At 40.7% G+C, this 20,319-nt stretch overlaps 1 protein-coding gene across 2 annotated transcripts in view; it reads right to left on the bottom strand.

The window, feature by feature from the left end:
* Nucleotides 1-20,319, bottom strand: part of SCYL3 (SCY1 like pseudokinase 3) — a 72,029-nt gene that overhangs the window by 5,914 nt on the left and 45,796 nt on the right. For both annotated transcript variants that reach the window (XM_063426980.1, XM_063426981.1), the window contains one exon: nucleotides 1,273-1,461. In XM_063426980.1, the coding sequence (XP_063283050.1) occupies nucleotides 1,273-1,461 (189 nt within the window). The remainder of the gene's footprint in view (nucleotides 1-1,272; nucleotides 1,462-20,319) is intronic.

Raw genomic sequence — 20,319 nt, 5'->3', positions numbered from 1 at the left:
ACAATAGATTTATTTAACCAATAATTGTTAACAGTGGTCCCAGAAGATTGGACGTTAGCTAATGTTGTGCCCAATCACAAGAAGGGTAGTAGGGAGGAGTCGGGCAACTATAGGCCAGTAAGCCTTACCAGTTGTGGGGAAAGTAATGGAAACCATGTTAAAGGATAGGACTGTTGAACATCTAAAATCACATGGATTTCAAGATCAGAAACAACATGGGTTTACTTCAGGGAGATCATGCCAAACTAATCTAATTGATTTTTTTTTAAAAAGGTAACTAAAATAATAGATCAGGGTGGTGCAGTAGACATTGCTTACCTAGATTTAAGTAAGACTTCTGACACTGTTCCACATAGAAGGCTTATCAATAAACTGCAATCTTTAAGTTTGGATTCCAATATTGTTGAATGGGTAAGGCAGTGGCTGAGTGACAGTCAACAGAGGATTGTAGTCAATGGCGTATATTCGAAGCATGGTCTTGTTACCAGTGGGGTACCTTAGGGATATGTACTTGGACCCATTCTCTTTAATATTTTTATTAGTGATATTGCAGAAGGTATTGATGGTAAGGTGTGTCTTTTTTCTGATGATACTAAGATATGTTCCAGGAGGGATAAGTCAAATGGCAAATGATTTAGGTAAACTAGAAAATGGTCAGAGCTGTGGCAGCTGACATTTAATGTGGATAAGTGCAATATAATGCATCTTGAACGTAAAAACCAAAGGGCAGAGTACAGAATATTTGATCGAGTCCTATCCTCAACATCTGAGGAAAGGGATTTAGGGGTAGTAGTTTCAGATGACTTAAAAGTAGGCAGACAATGTAATAGAGCAGCAGGAAATGCTAGCAGAATGCTTGTTTGTATAAGTAGAGGTATTAGCAGTAGAAAGAGGGAAGTGATCATGCCATTGTACAGAACACTGGTGAGACCTCACTTGGAGTAATGTATGCAGTACTGGAGACCGTATCTCCAGAAGGATATTGATACCTTAGAGAGAGTTCAGAGAAAGGCTACTAAACTGGTTCATGGATTACAGGATACAACTTACAATGAAAGGTTAAAGGATCTTAACATGTATAGCTTGGAGGAAAGTCGAGACTGGGAGGATATGATAGAAACATTTAAATACATAAAGGGAATCAACACAGTAAAGGAGGAGACTATATTTAAAAGAAGAAAAACTACCACAACAAGAGGACATGGTCTTAAATTAGAGGGGCACAATAGACTAAAAGGAAGACATTAAAATAGCAAAAGAGAGCACACTTACTTGGAGTGGACAAATTAGGCCTCGTTTCCTTCAAAGGTTCTTTATTTTTTAGTTCTTTGTTAAACAAAATTTTTTGATGAACAGGCTCCGTTCCTGGTAAATGACCTTTATCGAGTACTGTTGGAATGTTGCTCCTGACTTCTTGGTTCAAAAGCATCCGGTAATTATTGGCGGCATGGACAGGAGAACCTGCAATGGATACAGGCGTTGGTTACAGAAAGTCACAGGTAAATGAACCCACTAATGGAAAAAACTGAAGATGAACAATTTACATAGTTTAACTCAGTGGTGTATCCTGGTTTTGTGCTGCCCTAGGCAGGACAAAACTCAGGCGGCCCCCCTCCCGCCCGCGCCACCCCCACCCAACCCTTCCCCCGCCTTCTAAATACACACACACACACACACATTCGCTGACAGATACGCATACACTAGCTAACAGACACACACACACTGACACACACACACACACACTAACAGACACACACACACACTAACAGACACACACACACTAACAGACATACATACACACTAGCAGACACACACACACTAACAGACATACATACACACACTAACAGACATACATACACACTAACAGACATATATACACACTAGCAGACACACACACACTAACAGACATATATACACACTAGCAGACACACACACTAACAGATACACACACACACTAACAGACATACACACACACACTAACAGACATACACACACTAACAGACATACACACACACACTAACAGACATACACACACACACATTTTTAACACATATTTTTTTTAAAATGTAACCCCCCCAGCATCCTTACCTTTGGAAATGCTGGGGGGGAGGGGGTTCTCTTCCTCCCTGGTGGTCCAGTGGTTGCTGGGCGGGCGGCAGGCTGGCGAGGGAGCACTTCCCCTGAGCTGTCTGCTCAGCTCCCTCGCGCGTTGCAGAGTGAGGCTGGGAGCCGGAATATGACGTCATATTCCGGCTCCCAGCCTCACTCTGCGGCGCGCGAGGGAGCTGAGCAGACAGCTCAGAGGAAGTGCTCCCTCATCGGCCGCCCACCAATGCCGCCCGCCCAGCCTAGCAGCCCGCCGGCATGTCTGTTAGCCGCAAGGCTTTTTTTGCCGCCCCCTGGAAAATGCCGCCCAAGGCAAATGTCTTGTTTGCCTCGCGGCTAATACGCCCCTGGTTTAACTTTCAATAAAGGAAATAATTGAGTCAACATATACAAAGCCATACTAGAAGTATATATAACACAGTAAAATAGTTCTAAAGAGGTTTGTGCTCGATAAAGGATGAGACCCCTTAATAGATTTGTACATTTCTCTTCAAACATCCCCAATAAAAAACTAAAATGCTTCAAAAAGGCCAGTGCAATAAGCAATCAAAAGGCACCAAATACAATATTATTATAATGTTGATATTTAAAGGGACACTAGTGTCACCAAAATAACAAATTTGTTTTGGTGAATAAATCATCGAGAACATGGTTATCAGCAAAAATCAGCACGGTTTTATGAAGCACAGGTCATGTCAAACGAACTTGATTGCGTTCCACGAAGAAGTAAGTAGAAGTATAGATCAGGGTGTTGCAGTGGATGTGATCTACTTGGATTTTGCCAAGGCATTTGATACAGTTCCACACAATAGATTAGTGTTCAAACTCAAGGAAATCGGTCTAGATGAAAATGCTTGTTCTTGGGAAGAACATTGGCTTACAAATAGAGTACAAAGAGTTGTCATTAATGGTAAAGTGGTGTCCCTCAGGGTTCTGTTCTGGGACTCCTATTTTTTTTACATGTTTATAAATGATCTTGAAAAAAGCATTGAAAGTCATGTTTCAGTGTTTGCAGATGACACAAAACTTTGTAAAGTAATACAATGTGAGCAGAATATTGCTTTGCTGCAGAGGGATTTGGATAGATTGGGGGATTGGGCACTAAAATGCCAGATGAAATTTAATGTTGAAAAATGCAAAGTTATGCACTTCAGCATAAAGAATGCAAAAGCAACGTAGAGCCTTAATGGAAGCAAATTAGGGATAACAACACACGAAAAGGACTTGGGAATTGTTAAAGACAACAAACTATGCAACAATGTGCAATGTCAATCAGCAGTGGCTAAGGCCAGTAAGGTATTATTGTCATGTATGAAAAGGGGCATACATTCTAGGGATGAGAATATCATTTTGCCTCTTTATAAATCACTGGTAAGACCACCTATTGAATATGCTGTGCAATTTTGGGAACCTGTTCTAAAGAAGGATATTATGGCACTAGAAAAAGTGCAGAAGCGGGCTACAAAATTAATAAAAGGAATGGAACATATCACCTATGAAGAAAAGTTAACAAATTTAAACCTCTTTAGTTTAGAAAAATGTCGCCAGAGAGGGGATAGGATAACATTATACAAATATATTCGGGGCCAATACAAACCATTATGTGGAAATCTATTCACAAACCGGATATAGGACACAAAGTCATGCGTTTAGACTACAAGAAAGAGGATTTTGTCTAAGGCAAAGAAAAGTTTTTTTACTGTAAGAACAATAAGGATGTGGAATTCTCTGCCTGAAGAAGTGGTTTTATCAGAGTCCATACAGATATTCAAACAGCAATTCGATGTATACTTGCAAAAACAGAATATTCAAGGATATAATTTTTTCAATGTAGGGTAATAGCTGCTTGATCCAAAGATAAATCTGCCATTCTGGGGTCAAGAAGGAATTGTTTTCCTAGCTTGTTGCAAAATTGGAAGTGCTTCAAACTGGGTTTTTTGCCTTCTTTTGGATCAACAGCAAAAAAACAAATGTGAGGAAGGCTGAACTTGATGGACACAGGTCTCTTTTTAGCTATGTAACTATGAACATCATGCACCCACAGAATCACTGCTCAAAACTTTGTCAATTAGGAGTTATCATGCTTTGTTTATGCAGCCCTAGTCACACCACCCTGCATGTGACTTGCACAGCCTTCATACATAATTTCTGTTAACCCCTTATGACCGGAGGGCGTACTATTACGTCCTTTTAAAAGCGGCTCTAAACGCCGCAGGGCGTAATAGTACGCCCTCCGTTTTTTTTTTTTTTTTTTTAATTCTTTATTTTTTCTGTGCAAAGCATAACAGTGTGCTTGTTATAGCCACGACAGCTGTGACAAGCCAGATAATAACAGTGTAATACGTCATTGTGGCATACATGTGACGGCACAATTTTATAGTACATTAATGATAGCAAGCTACAACATCATAATAGTATTAACAAGCTTACATGTAACATGGATAGTATCACCCTATTGCTCGGTATCAGCCGTGCTGTGGTCTATGCCGCTAAGGACCAGTGTACACTGGGAAGCTAGGCTAGTTATATCTGCAAGCTTAGACTTAAGGGTTAAAAACAAAGATATGGGCCAACGTGCAGATTTCAACGCAGCAGATGCGATGCATTTTATTAACTGTGAGATAGACGTTGGTGCCCTACGAACAGGGACAAGGAAAACATGCTATATGTAGGTAGTTTAAGCTAGCGGCCGGGAAGAGAAATGACCAAGCTGTTTAGAAGAGGTCGTCTTAGATTCTTATGCTTAGGTTACAGGAGTGTGTTGCTCCTTGGTTCTTTCCCTACTAATAGGGGGCAAGCTTTACCTGTGACATATGACCGGTTGGGGAGCCTGGTTTCGGGTTCCCAGAGTAATGGCCAGAGACAGGGAACGGCCACTATATGCAAGGGCTCCATAACCCTGGAGTCCGAGGGGGGGGGGGGGGGGGAGAGGGAGGCGTGTGCCTGGACCAAGCAGAGGACCCGTATGGCCGGAACACATTAGTTTTAAGTGCTCACGTATCGGGTAAGAGCCTACCGCTGACTAGGCGCTGACAAAAGGATGCACAATTAGTAAACAAAACGTAGTAAACCAAAGATAGACATGGTTAAATAACATTCCACAGGATCGGTGGGGGAAGTTGCACTGGACAGTGTAACATGAACGGTGCTAGTGTCTAGGAAGGATAGAACCAGCCGGTACATCCTTTAGTTCTTTGCGTTGGCGAGGTTTTCCCCTGTTAAGTGCTGGGTGGGTGTGTAGTGCCGCTGCCAGCAGGAGCCGCCGGTTCCGACGGGGTGAAAGGCTGTATGTTGGCGACATCCCATCGGTGAGTCGTTGCTTTCTTGGTCCCAGCTGTCGGGCGGATGCCCAGAGCGTGGAGTAACTGGGGTGCCTCTTCTGGTGTTGTGAGCTTGTGTTCTCGCCCGTTTCGTGAGGCAATCAACGTGCGGGGATAGCCCCATTTATATGGAATGTCCGCCGCCCTTAACTGCGCAGTGGTGTCCTTCAGCGTTGCCCGACACTGTAGTGTCTGGCGGCTCAGGTCTTGAAAGAATTGTAGGCTATGGTCTTCAAAGACATATGGGGTTTGGCCCCTGACTGCCCGGATGAAACCGTCTTTATCTGAGCGGGTTCTGAAGCCCATGATGACATCCCTTGCGGAGGCTTGGACGTTGTTTGGGCGCCCTGGTAGACGGAATAGGCAATCCAGGGTCAAACCTTTGGCCTGTTTGGCCGGTAGAACGGTTTGCAATAGTCTTTTTATGAGAGCTGGAAGTTCGTCCGCCTTCACACTGTCAGGGATTCCCCTCACCTTGATGTTTCTTTGCCGCGCCATGTCTTCTAGTTGCCCCACCCGGGCGTCCAGTTGAGAACATGTGGCCGTGAGCCCTAGCATTTGCTCCGTCGTGGTAGCTTGTCGGGCGCTCAGGTCCTGTGTCGCCTCCTCCGTGGCACTCATGCGGGCTGCTAGCGTGCTCAGCTCTGTCTTGAGTCCCGCCATTTCAGCCGTGAAGAAGGCCTTTAAGTCAGCCACCATGCTTGTTAAGTCGGCCTTAGTCGCTAGAGGTGGGTTTGACTGCTTCAGTGGAGCTGTATGGTGCTTCTTTTGGGGCATTGTAGTCGGCACATCGCTCATGTAGTCGTCCTCCGAGACAGAGAGTGACTCCAGCCCCATGTTGTGGAGGACGTCCGCCATTTTGGGCCTACAGGCCTGGGTCAGGAGTTGCCCGATGTCCCGGGTATGTCCCGCGGGCGAGCTTCGGGGCTTTCGGGAGTGTTTGCCCATAGTGTGCTGGGTCTTTAGCAGCTTTTTCCCCGGTTTCTGGAGGTAAAAATCAAGATTTTGAGGCGTTTTAGCTTCAGTTTCGTCGGAGCTCGGGATTCATGCGTCTTGCCGGCTCGGCTGCTAGCTCCGCCCCCCCACGCCCTCCGGTTTTTAGTAACTTACCCGGTCGCCGGCGGTCCCACGCCGGCGATCGCGGTTGGGGGGACTCCCAGGGAACCCCCCCGCGGCACATCTTCCTCCTCCGGTCCCTCCCGGTCATGTGAGAGTGAGGTCCTTGCGAGGACCTCACAATCACATGGCCGGGATAGCTGGCTTCTGTATTGCCAGCAGGGGGACCAACTGTAATGACAGTTGGTCCCCCTGCTGGCTGAAAATAAAATTTAAATAAGTTAAACAAGTGTAAAAAAAAAAAAATATATATACTTATACTTGTCCTGCTGAATTTTGACCCTGAAGAAGGTCCCAAACGGGGACCGAAACGTTGGTCGTAGCTTTTAATCAACTTTAATAAAAATTTAATTTTTTAAGTCCGGAGAGCAGCCTATTTCATTTGGATCAGTTATCATTTTGGAGCTTTGGACTGGCGCCCGGCATTGGCTTATGGTACACGTGAGTGCTGGGGACTTTAAATAATGTTTATATATATATATATATATATATATATATATATATATATATATATATATATATATATATATATATATATATATATATACACACACACATAACGTCTAGGTGTATTTTAATATTAATATATATATATATAATTATATATATATATATATATATATATATATATATATATATTAATATCAAATTACACGTAGACTGATACTGATTAAATATATATATATAATTATTGTTATATATATATATATATATATATATATATATATATATTTATAAATATTAAAAAAAAATGTAAATACGTAAAAAAATAAAAAATAATTATTAAAAATAAAATATTAAAAAATATATAGATGTGTTTTATTTCGTTCTAACTGTATTGTGATATTAATATATATATTTATATCAAAATACACGTAGAACGAAATAATATATATCTATATACATAAATATATACGTATATATCACTATATATAATATTTATGTAATAATTTTACATAATTAGGTATCCTAATTAATTACAATTAGCGGGACCTGCCTGACCACCCATGCCGAAAGTATAGGGAATTTAATTTGCTAGCACTATATTTAACCCTATAACTTTCCAAGACACCATAAAACCTGTACATGGGGGGTACTGTTTTACTCGGGAGACTTCGCTGAACACAAATATTAGTGTTTCAAAACAGTAAAATGTATTACAACCATGATATCGCCAGTAAAAGTGACTTTTTTGCATTTTTCACGCACAAACAGCACTTACACGGACGATATTATTGCTGCAATACTTTTTACTGTTTTGAAACACAAATATTTGTGTTCAGCGAAGTCTCCCGAGTACAACAGTACCCCTCATGTACAGGTTTTATGGTGTTTTCAAAAATTACAGCGTCAAATATAAGGCTTGTGTTTCATTTTTTTCACATTAAAATTCGCCAGATTGCTTACGTTGCCTTTATGACCCTATGGTAGCCCAAGAATGAAAATTACCCCTATGATGGCATACCATTTGCAATAGTAGACAGCCAAAGGTATTGCAAATGGGGTTTGTCCAGTCTTTTTTAGTAGCCACTTAGTCACAAACACTGGCCAAAATTGGCGTTTTTTGCATTTTTCACACACAAACAAATACTAACGCTAACTTTGGCCAGTGTTTGTGACCAAATGGCTACTAAAAAAGACTGGACATCCCTTATTTGCAATACCTTGGGTCGTCTACTATTGCAAATGGCATGCCATTGTGGGTGTAAATTTATTTCCTGGGCTACTATACAGTCTCAAAGGCAACGTAACCAATCTGGCGAATTTCAATTTCAAATGTAACGCGTTATATTTGACCCTGTAACTTCCCAAAACACCATAAAACCTGTACATAGGGGGTACTGTTTTACACGTAAGACTTTGCTGAATACAAATATGTGTATTTTATTGCAGTAAAAGCAAACAGTATTATGACATTGACAGTTAAAATGTCATGTAGAACTAAAAAAAATTAAAAAAAAATCTTATTTTCTCCCATTTTTTTCATATTAAATTATGTTTCATAGCTAAATATTTGATATTAAATGAAAGCCCTGTTTCCCCTGAATAAAATTATATATAATAAGGGGGGTGCATTTAATATGAAAGAGGTGAATTACGGTTGGACAGACATTTAGCGCAAATACCAGGTTTTGTTTACGTTTTGTTTCGTTCACAACTTGTACATTTGGCTGCGGTGTTAAGGGGTTAATAGTCATCTAATGTTTACACTTCCTTTATTGCAAATTCTGTTTAATTTGCTATTTCTTATCTCCTGCTCTGTTAATGGCTTGCTAGGAGCTTCTTGTATGTAATTAAAGCTCAATTTACAGAGCAAGAGATACAAACTTTTAAAGCAAGTCAACATCTGATTGAAAATAAATCCATTGTGTCAGTCACAGCCAGAGGAGGTGTGGCTAGGGCTGCAGAAACAAAAGCGATTTAACTCCTAAATAGCAGAGAATTGAGCAGTGAAACTTCAGAAGCATGATCTCCACACCAAAACGGGTACATTAAGCAAACGTTGTTTTGGTGCCTAGAGTGTCCCTTTAATGTCACTGTTCTCCTGTGTATCAGGTTTTAATGTATAATGTAAATATAGCCGACAACAAAAAGACAGGTCTACAATTTCAGCTGTAGTTCTATAAAGATTTCTAAACTACTGTATGATATACCACTTTTCACAACTGTTACCCAAGACATTCAAAGCAGCTATTCCACAAAATAATGTATGTGTGCTGCTTTCTCATAAAGGAAACTACAGTCATTAGGCATTTATGGGATATTTATGGGATGTTTTCTCCCAGAATGCCATTTCCTGATCTTGCAAAGCCCCCTGCAGAAGCTGCAAATCCTGACAATTTGTTGAACTAAATCTCTTGCAAAAGAAATGAAGGCTGACTACCCCCTACAGCAAGCATGTCAAACAAAGTCTGGCATGGGCCACATAAACAAAATGTAAGTTTATGTGGGCCACAAAAAAAAAAAATAGAAATGTAGGTTTATTTTAAAAAGAACAGTATAAAAAAAAAAACACACCGCAGAACACTTAAGCCGTTCACCACAATGCTCCGGCTCCAAAACATTGAATATCGCTGGCGTTCCTCCAGGGCGCTGACAGTAGCACAAGGGACGACCACACACATCATCCAAGACATACAGGAAGCCCAGGCCCTACTGCGGACTCTGGGACTGCATCATATACCTCTCACCCAGGGCGGGCCGGCTAATAACACCCCGGCTACCCACACCTGGATACCGGACAAGACCTATGCGGCAGTCACCTCTTAAGGGCAAGACTTCACTCACTCCAAGGTAAATATGATACAACACTGAGCACTGGGAAGAAATCTATACATAGTACCCACAACAGCCCACAATACCACATTTTTGCCCGACCAACTACCAAGACAGCTTCAACAGTCCTATAGACTGCCAAATCTGACCCCAAACCACAGCCAGCCGCATGGCTCTCATACAGACTGCCAAAGTTAACCCCGACATATAGAATGCTGCAAGTCTGTGTTCACAGAGGCTTTTAAATCCTAATACCTCTAGCAGGAGTTGGATGACCGGGACACTTGTCACCACAGATGAGATAAGCACCCCACATTTCCCACTGTTTTTATTTGTGACTGTTTCTGACTTATCTCAGAGGACTTTAGGTTACTTTTACATCACCGTGCTTCGTGCTGGCCACAGTGACATCTATGATATAGCAACCCATGTTCACAGGCCTAACGAAATGACAACGATACCACTGTGTTTTTGCTTATAGTCTAACACCCACATAATGTTTGGCGGTGCACAAACTTACAAACGTCAGGGCTAGTTTATGAAGCGGAATATTGTCTCAATTGCAGTATATTCTTATTATTTAACCCTTATAAATAGCTGTTTCAGATAAGCTTGTAAAATACAAAGTTAATAACTGATTTTCTGCTCTCCAAGTTAGCGTAATAACTATATGTTCGCTAGTCAGCGATGATCTACAGTCAGAGATTTCTTATGGGGCTACGCGGATTCCGTATCATACTAAGTACAATGTTTCTCTTGTGACAGCCGACAGTAACTCGCTGGTAGGCAGGCTTCTATGCGGAGGTGTCTTCTAGCCTTCATGTGCCACTCTCGCATGCAACATTTAGCTTTCCTAACAATGCGCTGCACTTTAGATTGTCCCCAGGGACTCTGACTCCAGAATACTGAACCAGCGATATAAAGGCACAAAAGTATAAAAGCGTATATATTTTGTTTTAGTTTAGGCTCGTTGCCCACCTATGCTACATACCTCTTCAATGCAATAACTTGCAGCCGACCAGCAAGCTAATGTGGAGTACCTAGAACCAGCCTGTATTACTCACTTAAATGTATAAATATGCATAAGCTGAGATGTCAATAGACAAACACTACTCAGAACAAGCATAGATGTTTAACCCCTTAAGGACCAAACTTCTGGAATAAAAGGGAATAATGACGTGTCATACATGTCATGTGTCCTTAAGGGGTTAAAGACACAAGCCGGGTGATACCATTGTGACTATACATGTTAGTAATACTAACCCAGCGGGCGACGTGCCGCAAATCGCTTATTCACTTTATTATGTATAAATGGTGTGAAAAACGAGGCAAGCGAATCTTATATTAATGTTTTCTTATTAGAATACAAGCCTGGTGACTTCACCGTGATGCCACAAACCAGTTATGCTAATTTAACTTAAACCATTTTGCTTATAGCTTGTTTACTGTATTGTTTACTGTATCGTTATCTTATTCATTTAAAAATGTATGCATACTCAACATGCCACAACTGTTATAATATGACTATGAAAATCGAGCCTGCTGATGCCGTTGGGGCGAAACAGGCACTGTTGTACGTACCTGCATACCAAAAAAAAAAAAAAAACCAGCACCCCCCCTCTACTAAATACCAGTCCCCCCCTCTACCAACCTGTGCCAAATCTGATCCTCCCGCTCACACACACACATACTTACTGACAGACACTCACACACACTTTTCTTTATTGCTCCCTACCTTTTGGAGCCGGTGTGGGGCATCTCCCTGGGGATCTTCTCTCTGCTCCTCACTGTTTAGTGATGCCGGGTGCCGGAATATGCCGTCATATTCCGTTGCCCGCCTTACTACAGACGACGTGCGCGAGGGAGCAGGAACACTGAGCTCCCTCGCTAGCTCTCCTCCCCGGCGGGTACGTTTTAGCAGAGTAGGCATCTGCAATGTGGGGAAAGCAGGTGCCTACTCTGCTATAACACCAGTCTATACTAGCAGCTCGCTGGGCCGCAAAGATGGTCCTTGTGGGCTGCATGCGGCCCATGGGCCGGGAGTTTGACATGCTTGCCCTACAGCATCCCTTTCACACACACACACACACACACAAATAAATAATTGTGGGATTTTAGAATTTCCATTTTAATTCGGTCTATAATAAAAAACATTGATACACAGAAACTATCAATTGCACATCAGCAAAATCTTAATAGAAACATCAAAAACTCACATTTTCATAAAATATTACGTGAGACGTAAAAATAGTAGCTTGAAGTGGTTTGGGTGCAGGTAAAACATTGCTAAAATTTTCTCTAGTGGCTGTCTACTAGACGTGCTTCCTGCACATTCACAGTTTGTCATTGGCACTGGAACCAAGTAAGTGAATTACTTTCTTGAATAGGGACAGAGGGACAATTTGGTGCTAGGGATACATTTTTGTATTCCTAAAACTAAAGTGTTGCATTAATGTTGTGTGGTGAATAAATTTGTAACATTTTAGAAGTGGCGACATTTATCTTGATTAATCATCCCAATGTACACAAACTATGTAGAAATTCTAATCTAATGCAAGTTACAATGTTTAATAAATAACCAGTCCTTCCCCTGGCGCTAAATAATAAAATAAATTATTTTTAGTTTGCTAACACACAGTATGAAAAGAGAAGACACAATTACATGAACACAAAACAATGCAAAATCTTTTGACAAAATGTGCGTGTGCGCCCAAAATAAATACACATCCAGTGAAAATCTGTGTTTAGACTGATGTAACTGAGAAATTACCCTAATACCCCATATTTGGCATAGTTCTTTGATTCAGTAAATTGACTGACCTGGCAACATTTCAGTCCAGTAAGGTTAGTTGTCCTTACAAATAACCTTGCCAAGTCAAAATACTGCCAGGACATTCATTTGACTGAATAAAACAATTTTACCACAAGTAGCGTTTTGGAGTAATTTCTGTTGGATTGTTGGGGACATAAGACAGAGATCCTGTCCTCACGAGTAATCCCATGATTTATCTGATCGTTAGGCATTGTTTAAAGTAACGTCACGGTCAAAACAGTACTTGTCTACCAAGTTCACGAGTAATCTATAGATCAAACATCACATAAAAAAGTGAAGCAAGAAGGAGCAATGTAGAAGAGAAAATGACTTATGGTCCATTCATAAGATGTTCCGGCAGATAACCAACAATGCAAGCAACAGATATTTTTGATTGGAAATGGAATGGAAGAAGTCAGTATCCAAGAACTGCACGATGGCATGTCTTAAGAGAAACGTGATTAGGTAGTTCTTCAGAAAAGCAGGAGGATATTTATAGAATAGCATTTCAGTGGATGGAGTAGAAACAAAGGGAAGAAAATGACCGTCTTGTTTAGAGAAGATGAGACGTTCTATGCATATCAGACTACGAGACCAGGTAAGAGGTCATACAGTTTCAGTGCAATTTCCAGCATAAAGTGGAGATACTCTACAGAGTAATGCTGAGGGGATGAAATGGTGACACATGATGAGATAATGCCGAGATGTAAAGACGTCCCATTGATCCATAACATGTAATTGCTTTTCAAGGTTCATACACTTATATCCAGTCTGGAGGAGAATGAACAGATGTACTGGGAATACCTTCAAAGAAAAATCCAAGATTCATTTTAGTGCTGCCCTAAAATGGACCCTCAACCATGCTAAATATACTAAACAACAAGACCCTGAAATCATATATCAACAAACATTAAATAATAATGACCTCACTGCCCACCAATTATTGTTTCATGTCTTACGTATGATACCATGGTATGAAATGAAAGTGTGAAAGTCACATAGGAGGACAAATATTTCTACAGTTAATATATTTTCTAGACTAAATGCATTATAAAACAAATTAAAGGAACACTATAGGGTCAGGAACAGCAATATGCATTCCTGACCCTATAGTGTTAAAATCACCAGCTAGTCCACCCTGGTCCTCCCTAAATATAGTCAAATCTTACTTGTATTAAAGTCTGCAGCTGCTGACTCTGCCCCTTATCTGCCCGTTTGGCCCGTTTCTCTGAGCCAATCAAAATGATTTCCCATACGATTGTCTGAGACTGTCAAGGAGGCAGCACAAGTCAAACATAGCCCAGCATCTTCTCCTAGAATCAATGCATCACTATGAGGAAAGTTCAGTGTCTCCATGGAAAGGGTGGAGACACTGAATGTCAGTGCTGCACACAGTGTTTACAGCAAAAAGCCTGAAGGGAAGGATTATAGTCACCTGAACAACTACAGCGTATTGTATTTGTTCTGGTGAGTATAGTGTCCCTTTAATGTTAATTTAAGCATTTTAGTGTATAGACCATGCCCCTATTGTCTCATTACTCTATTCTCTGCCATTAAGGAGTTAAATCACTTTATGCAGCCCTTGTCACACCTCCCATGCATGTGACTCACACAGCTTACATGAAAAAATGGTTTCATTTTCAGCCAGATGTGACAACACAGCGTGCTTGCATTCAAAGTTTTTAACGCCTGCTCGGTTAACAGATTTTTTACCATAGCTTGAATAATGCTTTCCTATAAGGGGAAATCCTAATGGGCATTGCCACTGGATTCAGGTAAGTGATTGAAGGGGTTTTAACCCCTCCAGCACCGCGCGAGGGAGGGCGCGAGGTAGAGGGGCATTGCAGGAGCCTACAGTGCCAAGAAAACGTGTTTTTTTTTTTTCTAGTACTATAGAATCCCTTTCAGCAAAAGTTGTTTTTGTGCTTAGAGTGCCCCATTAGTATCAAAATAGCCCTCATCACTCTTAGCCAATCCACAGTGTATACCATTGGACGAAGCACAGATTGATAATGTGGAGGGGCCAACTAACGTGAACAAGAGCTTTCTCCTCTGCTCGGGAGAAAGCAATTAACAATTCCATTCATGAAACTGAACAGGAAGAAACCATATACTAGAATGAGAGGTTCCTGGTTGGTTGAGAGGAGTTATCTGGCATATTTTACTGCATTTTGTGGGGTCTGGTAATGACACATTAATCAAGGAAACTGAGCTTAACCGAGGCTTCGCACTTTGTCAACTTTGTTTTAAGTCCATCGAGTTCTACCTTTCGTATTCCTATTGCTGATCTTAAAGACAAAAATAGGTCAAAATCGATAAAAAAAACCCTAAACCTTAATGAGATACTCCAAGCTGGAGCCGTCTTTTTTGTAATGCATAAATAACATAAGGTATAAATAAAATAAAAATAACAGATCTATTTGCTGCAAATCACTGTCCTGTGCAGCTTCTGCAATGTGGAAGTAAATAAACCAATCATTTAACTTTCTGCTGACTATATGACCTTAAATCACGGCAAACAGTGCATTATGGGCACAGTAAATTGTTCCAGAGAGATCTTATTAGGTTTTCAGTATTTTTTATAATGCTTTGTCCTGTTCTTATGCCCCTCGTATACAGTTTAAAAGACTTCAATAAGGAAATTAAGGAACCAATTGGCACTTCTTAAAGAACCACTATAGTGCCAGGAAAACAAGTATGTTTTTCTGGCACTATAGTGCCCTGAGGGTGCCCCCACCCTCAGGGTCCCCCTCCCGCCAGGCTTTTTTCCAGCGCCGGGCTCCCTCGGCGCGGGGAACTCTCCTCCTCCTTTTCCTATGGACGCTGGCGTCTTCTCACTGTGAAAATCACAGTGAGAAACGCAGAAGCGCCTGCTATGTTTACAGCAGAAAGTGTTAATCCTAAATGGACCTGGCACCCAGACCACTTCCTTAAGCTGAAGTGGTCTGGGTGCCTATAGTGGTTCCCTAGATTAACCAGTTCTCACAGATGACATTACAGCTGGCAGAACTCTGCTATGAATACATCTACAGAGCCAGTTAGCATTCTGATACTGCATTCATGGAAACAGGACCAGGGTTTCAGGATTCTTTTATTCTTAGAGTAAAACAGAAATATGTCAACTCATTCCATGTTTTATCTGCGTTATTGCACCAGCTGCTGCTCTGTGACTCAATGCTTCTCTACAAGAGATTACTGGGCTCCCAGTAGAGCCATTACCAGGACAAATCTAAAGGACTGAAATAAACACAGAAAAGTCTTCTGCATGAATGTTTACTAAAAACAGCCTGGGTAATGGATGCAAACAAGACTATTTTTATTATTTTTTCATTTATCTATGTATGTATGTAAAAAACAGATACAATTTGTATCTTGTAATACCTTTTTTATTGGACTAACAGAATTTCAGGAGAACCTCCCTTTCTCAAGTCTAAAAATTATATATATATATATATATATATATATATATATATATATATATATATATATATATATATATATATATATATATATATATATATATATATATATATATATATATATATATATATATATATATATATATATATATATATATATATATATATATATATATAGTTTTGGCCATGTTGTACGTTAAGGACCAGAGCTGTTTTAACACTTTTGTGGTGTTTGTGTTTAGCTGTAATTTTCCGCACTCTCATTTACAGTTCCCATACAAAATTATATATTGTTTTTTTCAGGACAAGAAGGGCTTTCTTTACCTACCATTATTTGTATCATGTCATATATTTTATTTAAAAAATATTTAAAAAAAATCTTTTACTGATCTACAAACGCTAATGAAAAAAAAATGGCTAAATAGATTCAAAATTTTATCCTTTAAAAACACCCAGTGTTTACATGTTTTTTTTTTTGCGCAAGTTATAGGGCTAGAAGTACAAGTAGGACATTGCGGTTTCAAAATATATATTTTTAAAATTTATCAATAGTGACATTCTAACACTTATCTGTCATAAATCCTGAAATCACACCTTACATGTACATATTTTTTTAAAGTAGACAAACCAGGGTATTCAATATGGGGTATGCCCAGCATTTTTTTAGTAGCCACTTAGTCACTAACACTGGCCAAAGTTAGCGTTCATACTTGTTTTTTGCATTTTTAACACACAAACAAATATAAATGCTACCTTTGGCCAGTGTTTGTGACTAAGTGGCTACTAAAAAAGGTTGAACAAAAGGTTGAAAAGGAAAATCAAGCCTTATATTTGACCCTGTAACTTTCAAAAACCACTATAAAACCTCTACATGTGGGGTATTGTAATACTCAGGAAACTTCACTGAACACAAATATTAGTGTTTCAAAACAGTAAAACATATCACAACAATATCATCAGTGAAAGTGCCGTTTGTGTATGAAACATGCAAAAAACTTCACTTTCACTGACAATATCATCACTGTGATAGGTTTTACTGTTTTGAAACACTAATATTTGTGTTCAGCAAAGTCTCCCGAGTGAAACAATACCCCCCATGTACAGGTTTTAGGGTGTCATAGAAAGTTACAGGGTTACACACAGTGATAGCAAATTAAATTATCTAGACTTTCGGCCTGAGTTGTCACGCAGGTTCTCCAAATTGCAATCAATAAAATTACTGAATTATGTAAAAATATAACATAAATATGCACGTATAATTGAAATATATATACATATTTATATATTTGAAGTCTGTGTATATTTATGAAATTATTTATGTAATTATGTAGGTGGCCCATATTGTTTTATGTTGGTTTTACTACTATTTACAGTCACATTATAGGTACTACAGGATTGCTATTACTCTCGTAGGTATTACTCGGGTTTCATCTACTCTTTTTTACTCTATATTCATCTGATAGGTGTACCCAGTGGTTGTTTTACTTCCCCCCCCTCCCCGTCCTGCAACTACCACTAGGGTTAGACTTTGTCTACTGGCTGATAGGCAAGACGGCTAGATAAACTAAATAAGTGGACTCTGAAACCTAAGTCTTAGTGGTCCCGCGAGGCCAACACCCATCCTCATGCTTGGAGGTACTCGCACCCAACGGCCACCTCATTGTTAGTCACCTCGCATGGTGGTATAGAGAGGGCCTCCCCCTGTCACTCCCGTGCTATCTTTTGCTTTACTGGTCACCGAGATTCAGCTACCCCGCCACAATTTCAGTGGCCACAAAATCCCCTCTGGCCAACGCATAGCTGGAGCCTCTCATGCCACTTGGCAATTAGTAAGAGCTCCCCTCTCAATTATTAGATAATTTTTTCGCCACTTGGCATTATATAAACTAGCCAGTACGTTATCACTTTGGTTACTTATGAATCTTTTGTCCTATTCTAGCATGTCTTAACTACCAGAAGCTATTGAGGATTTGTCAATTCCCAGCACTCCCGCAAGGTCCAGCTCTCCCTCTCATGGAGGGGACAATGCTAGCCTGTCTTTCCTTAGGTCCGGGATCCTCAGATCCTAGGATCACGGCCAAATTAAGAGGCAGGAATTGTCTCTACCCTGCCACTGCCAGGAAAGCAGAATTCTATAAACTACTCAATACCAAAACGGATAATACCAGGGCTGGCAAGGGCCCCAGTGGTGCCCAGTCATCCGACCTCCAGGCCGTCCTGTCATCAGTCTTGACCTCATTGGGACGGATCATGGATAGGCTGGACCGTTTGGATGCTAGTGATAGGCCAGTGGCACCATCTGGATTGGTTACTTCAGAACCTACTGGTCGCTCAGGCACCCTGACTGGTAAATGTATTGGTCTACTACAGAACCCTAATATCATCAACCTAGCTCACTCAATTAATGTGACTTGTTTCACAGACTTACTACAGAACCATCCCTCACCCCACTTGGTGGAGATTTTGGTGACGGGATTCACGGAAAGGGTTCCATACGGGAATCCTTTACATGCCATTCGGCATTGCAGAATGTAAGAACCTACTGTCCTCCCTTGTCAATCCAATAGCGGTAAACGATCTGTTGCAGATTGAATTTGATCATGGTCTCCTACGTGGGTAATTCAATTACCCACCTTTCTCAGTATGGAGAACTAACCCTATTGGGGTGGTCTCTGGTAAAAGTTCAGCCAAGCAAAGGTTGATTGTCCACCTCTCTGCTCCCCGCTCTTCCATGACCCCCAGTCTGAACTCTCTCATTCCTTCGGAGGAATTTCCCTGCAGTATGCTACTATTGATAAAGTCTTTGACGCAATTATGACAGCAGGGAAGGGGGCATGGCTCAGTAACACGGACATCATTAACGCCTTCAAGCTCCTCCCAATCCATCCTTCTTTGTGGCATCTACACAGTGTTAAGCAGCAAGGTTCTTATTTTTCACTCGTCTCACTTTTAGTGCAAAAAGTAGCCCCAGGATTTTGTATACCTTCCCTGAGACTTTATGCTGGCTATGGCTCACTGTCTGTAGATGCCCCACAGTTATTCACTATTTAGATGACTTCTTGACTATTGAGAGTAACGTATTTCCACCTAGTAGCCTGAGAACCACAATCCAGCTATTCCAATACCCTTGGGGTCCCAGTCTCCCCCCTATATAAGACAGAAGGACCCGACACATTGATTAATTTCTTGGTTATCACACTAGATTCGGTTAATATGCTTGCCAGTTTGCCTAGAGATAAGATTGAGCGCATCCTATCCAGCATCGATCTATATCTCTCTGCTGGATCTTGAAATCGTACAGAATTACAGTCTCTACTAGGCTCCTTCAACTTTGCCATGGAAATTATCCCATAGGACAGGGCTTTCATTTCTAGACTACTCAATCTGTTTCCCGGCTTTTAGTCTGGTATTTTCCGCATTTCACTAGACGTTCCGGCTACCTCGGATTTACGCATGTGGCAGGAATTTCTCATGAGAAGGAATGGGAAAAGCATGTTTATCCCTTTTATTTACCTCTGACTCCCTTACAATTCTTACAGATGCAGGTCAGGCTTTACGGCTATTTTTGGTGATAATTGGCTTTGGGGGGGGTTTGGCCTATAGAAGTGTACAATGTACCAGGTTTTTCCACCACTTCTGCCCTGTTCGAGCTCTATCCTACTGAAGCTGCTGCAGTAGCATGGGGAACAGCATGGTCAGGTCAGGCGGTGAGTTTATTTTCGGACAACTTAGCCACCTGCCATATAATTAATAAGGTCGTTCTAAATCTCTGATCATGATGAGCTTCTGAGGAAATTGACTTAGCTGGCGGCTAACTATAATTTCTTCTTGGTATGTGTGCATATTCCTGGCATTCAAAATGTAGCAGCTGATCATTTGTCTCACTTTCAATTTCACGAATTCCACAAAGCATTACCGCCGCCAGCTCTGGTGGCTACCCAGGCTCCGTCATGGCAGGACATGACGTGGGATTCGGAGATCTGTTAACTCATGGCAGACTCCTTTCACAATTAGCTTTGTCTGACAATACTTCAATACGAGAAGTCATACGACAGGGCATTCTGTATTTAGAACAGATTCTTGTTGGACTTTCAGGTTGTAAATAAACATTCAATTGAAACTATTGTAGCTTTCACTTCTTTTTGCCACCTTAAATTAAAGTTATCTTACAATACCATCAAATTATATACAACACCATATACTTACACTTTGGCCAAACAACCAGTTTTCTATCATCCTATCAAATCACAACCATACTAAAAGGCATTAA

This window comes from Pelobates fuscus, chromosome 7 (genome assembly GCF_036172605.1).
Source record: "Pelobates fuscus isolate aPelFus1 chromosome 7, aPelFus1.pri, whole genome shotgun sequence".
Taxonomy (NCBI): domain Eukaryota; kingdom Metazoa; phylum Chordata; class Amphibia; order Anura; family Pelobatidae; genus Pelobates; species Pelobates fuscus.
Note: the sequence above shows the minus strand (reverse complement) of the source record. Positions and strands in the feature narration are given on the sequence as shown.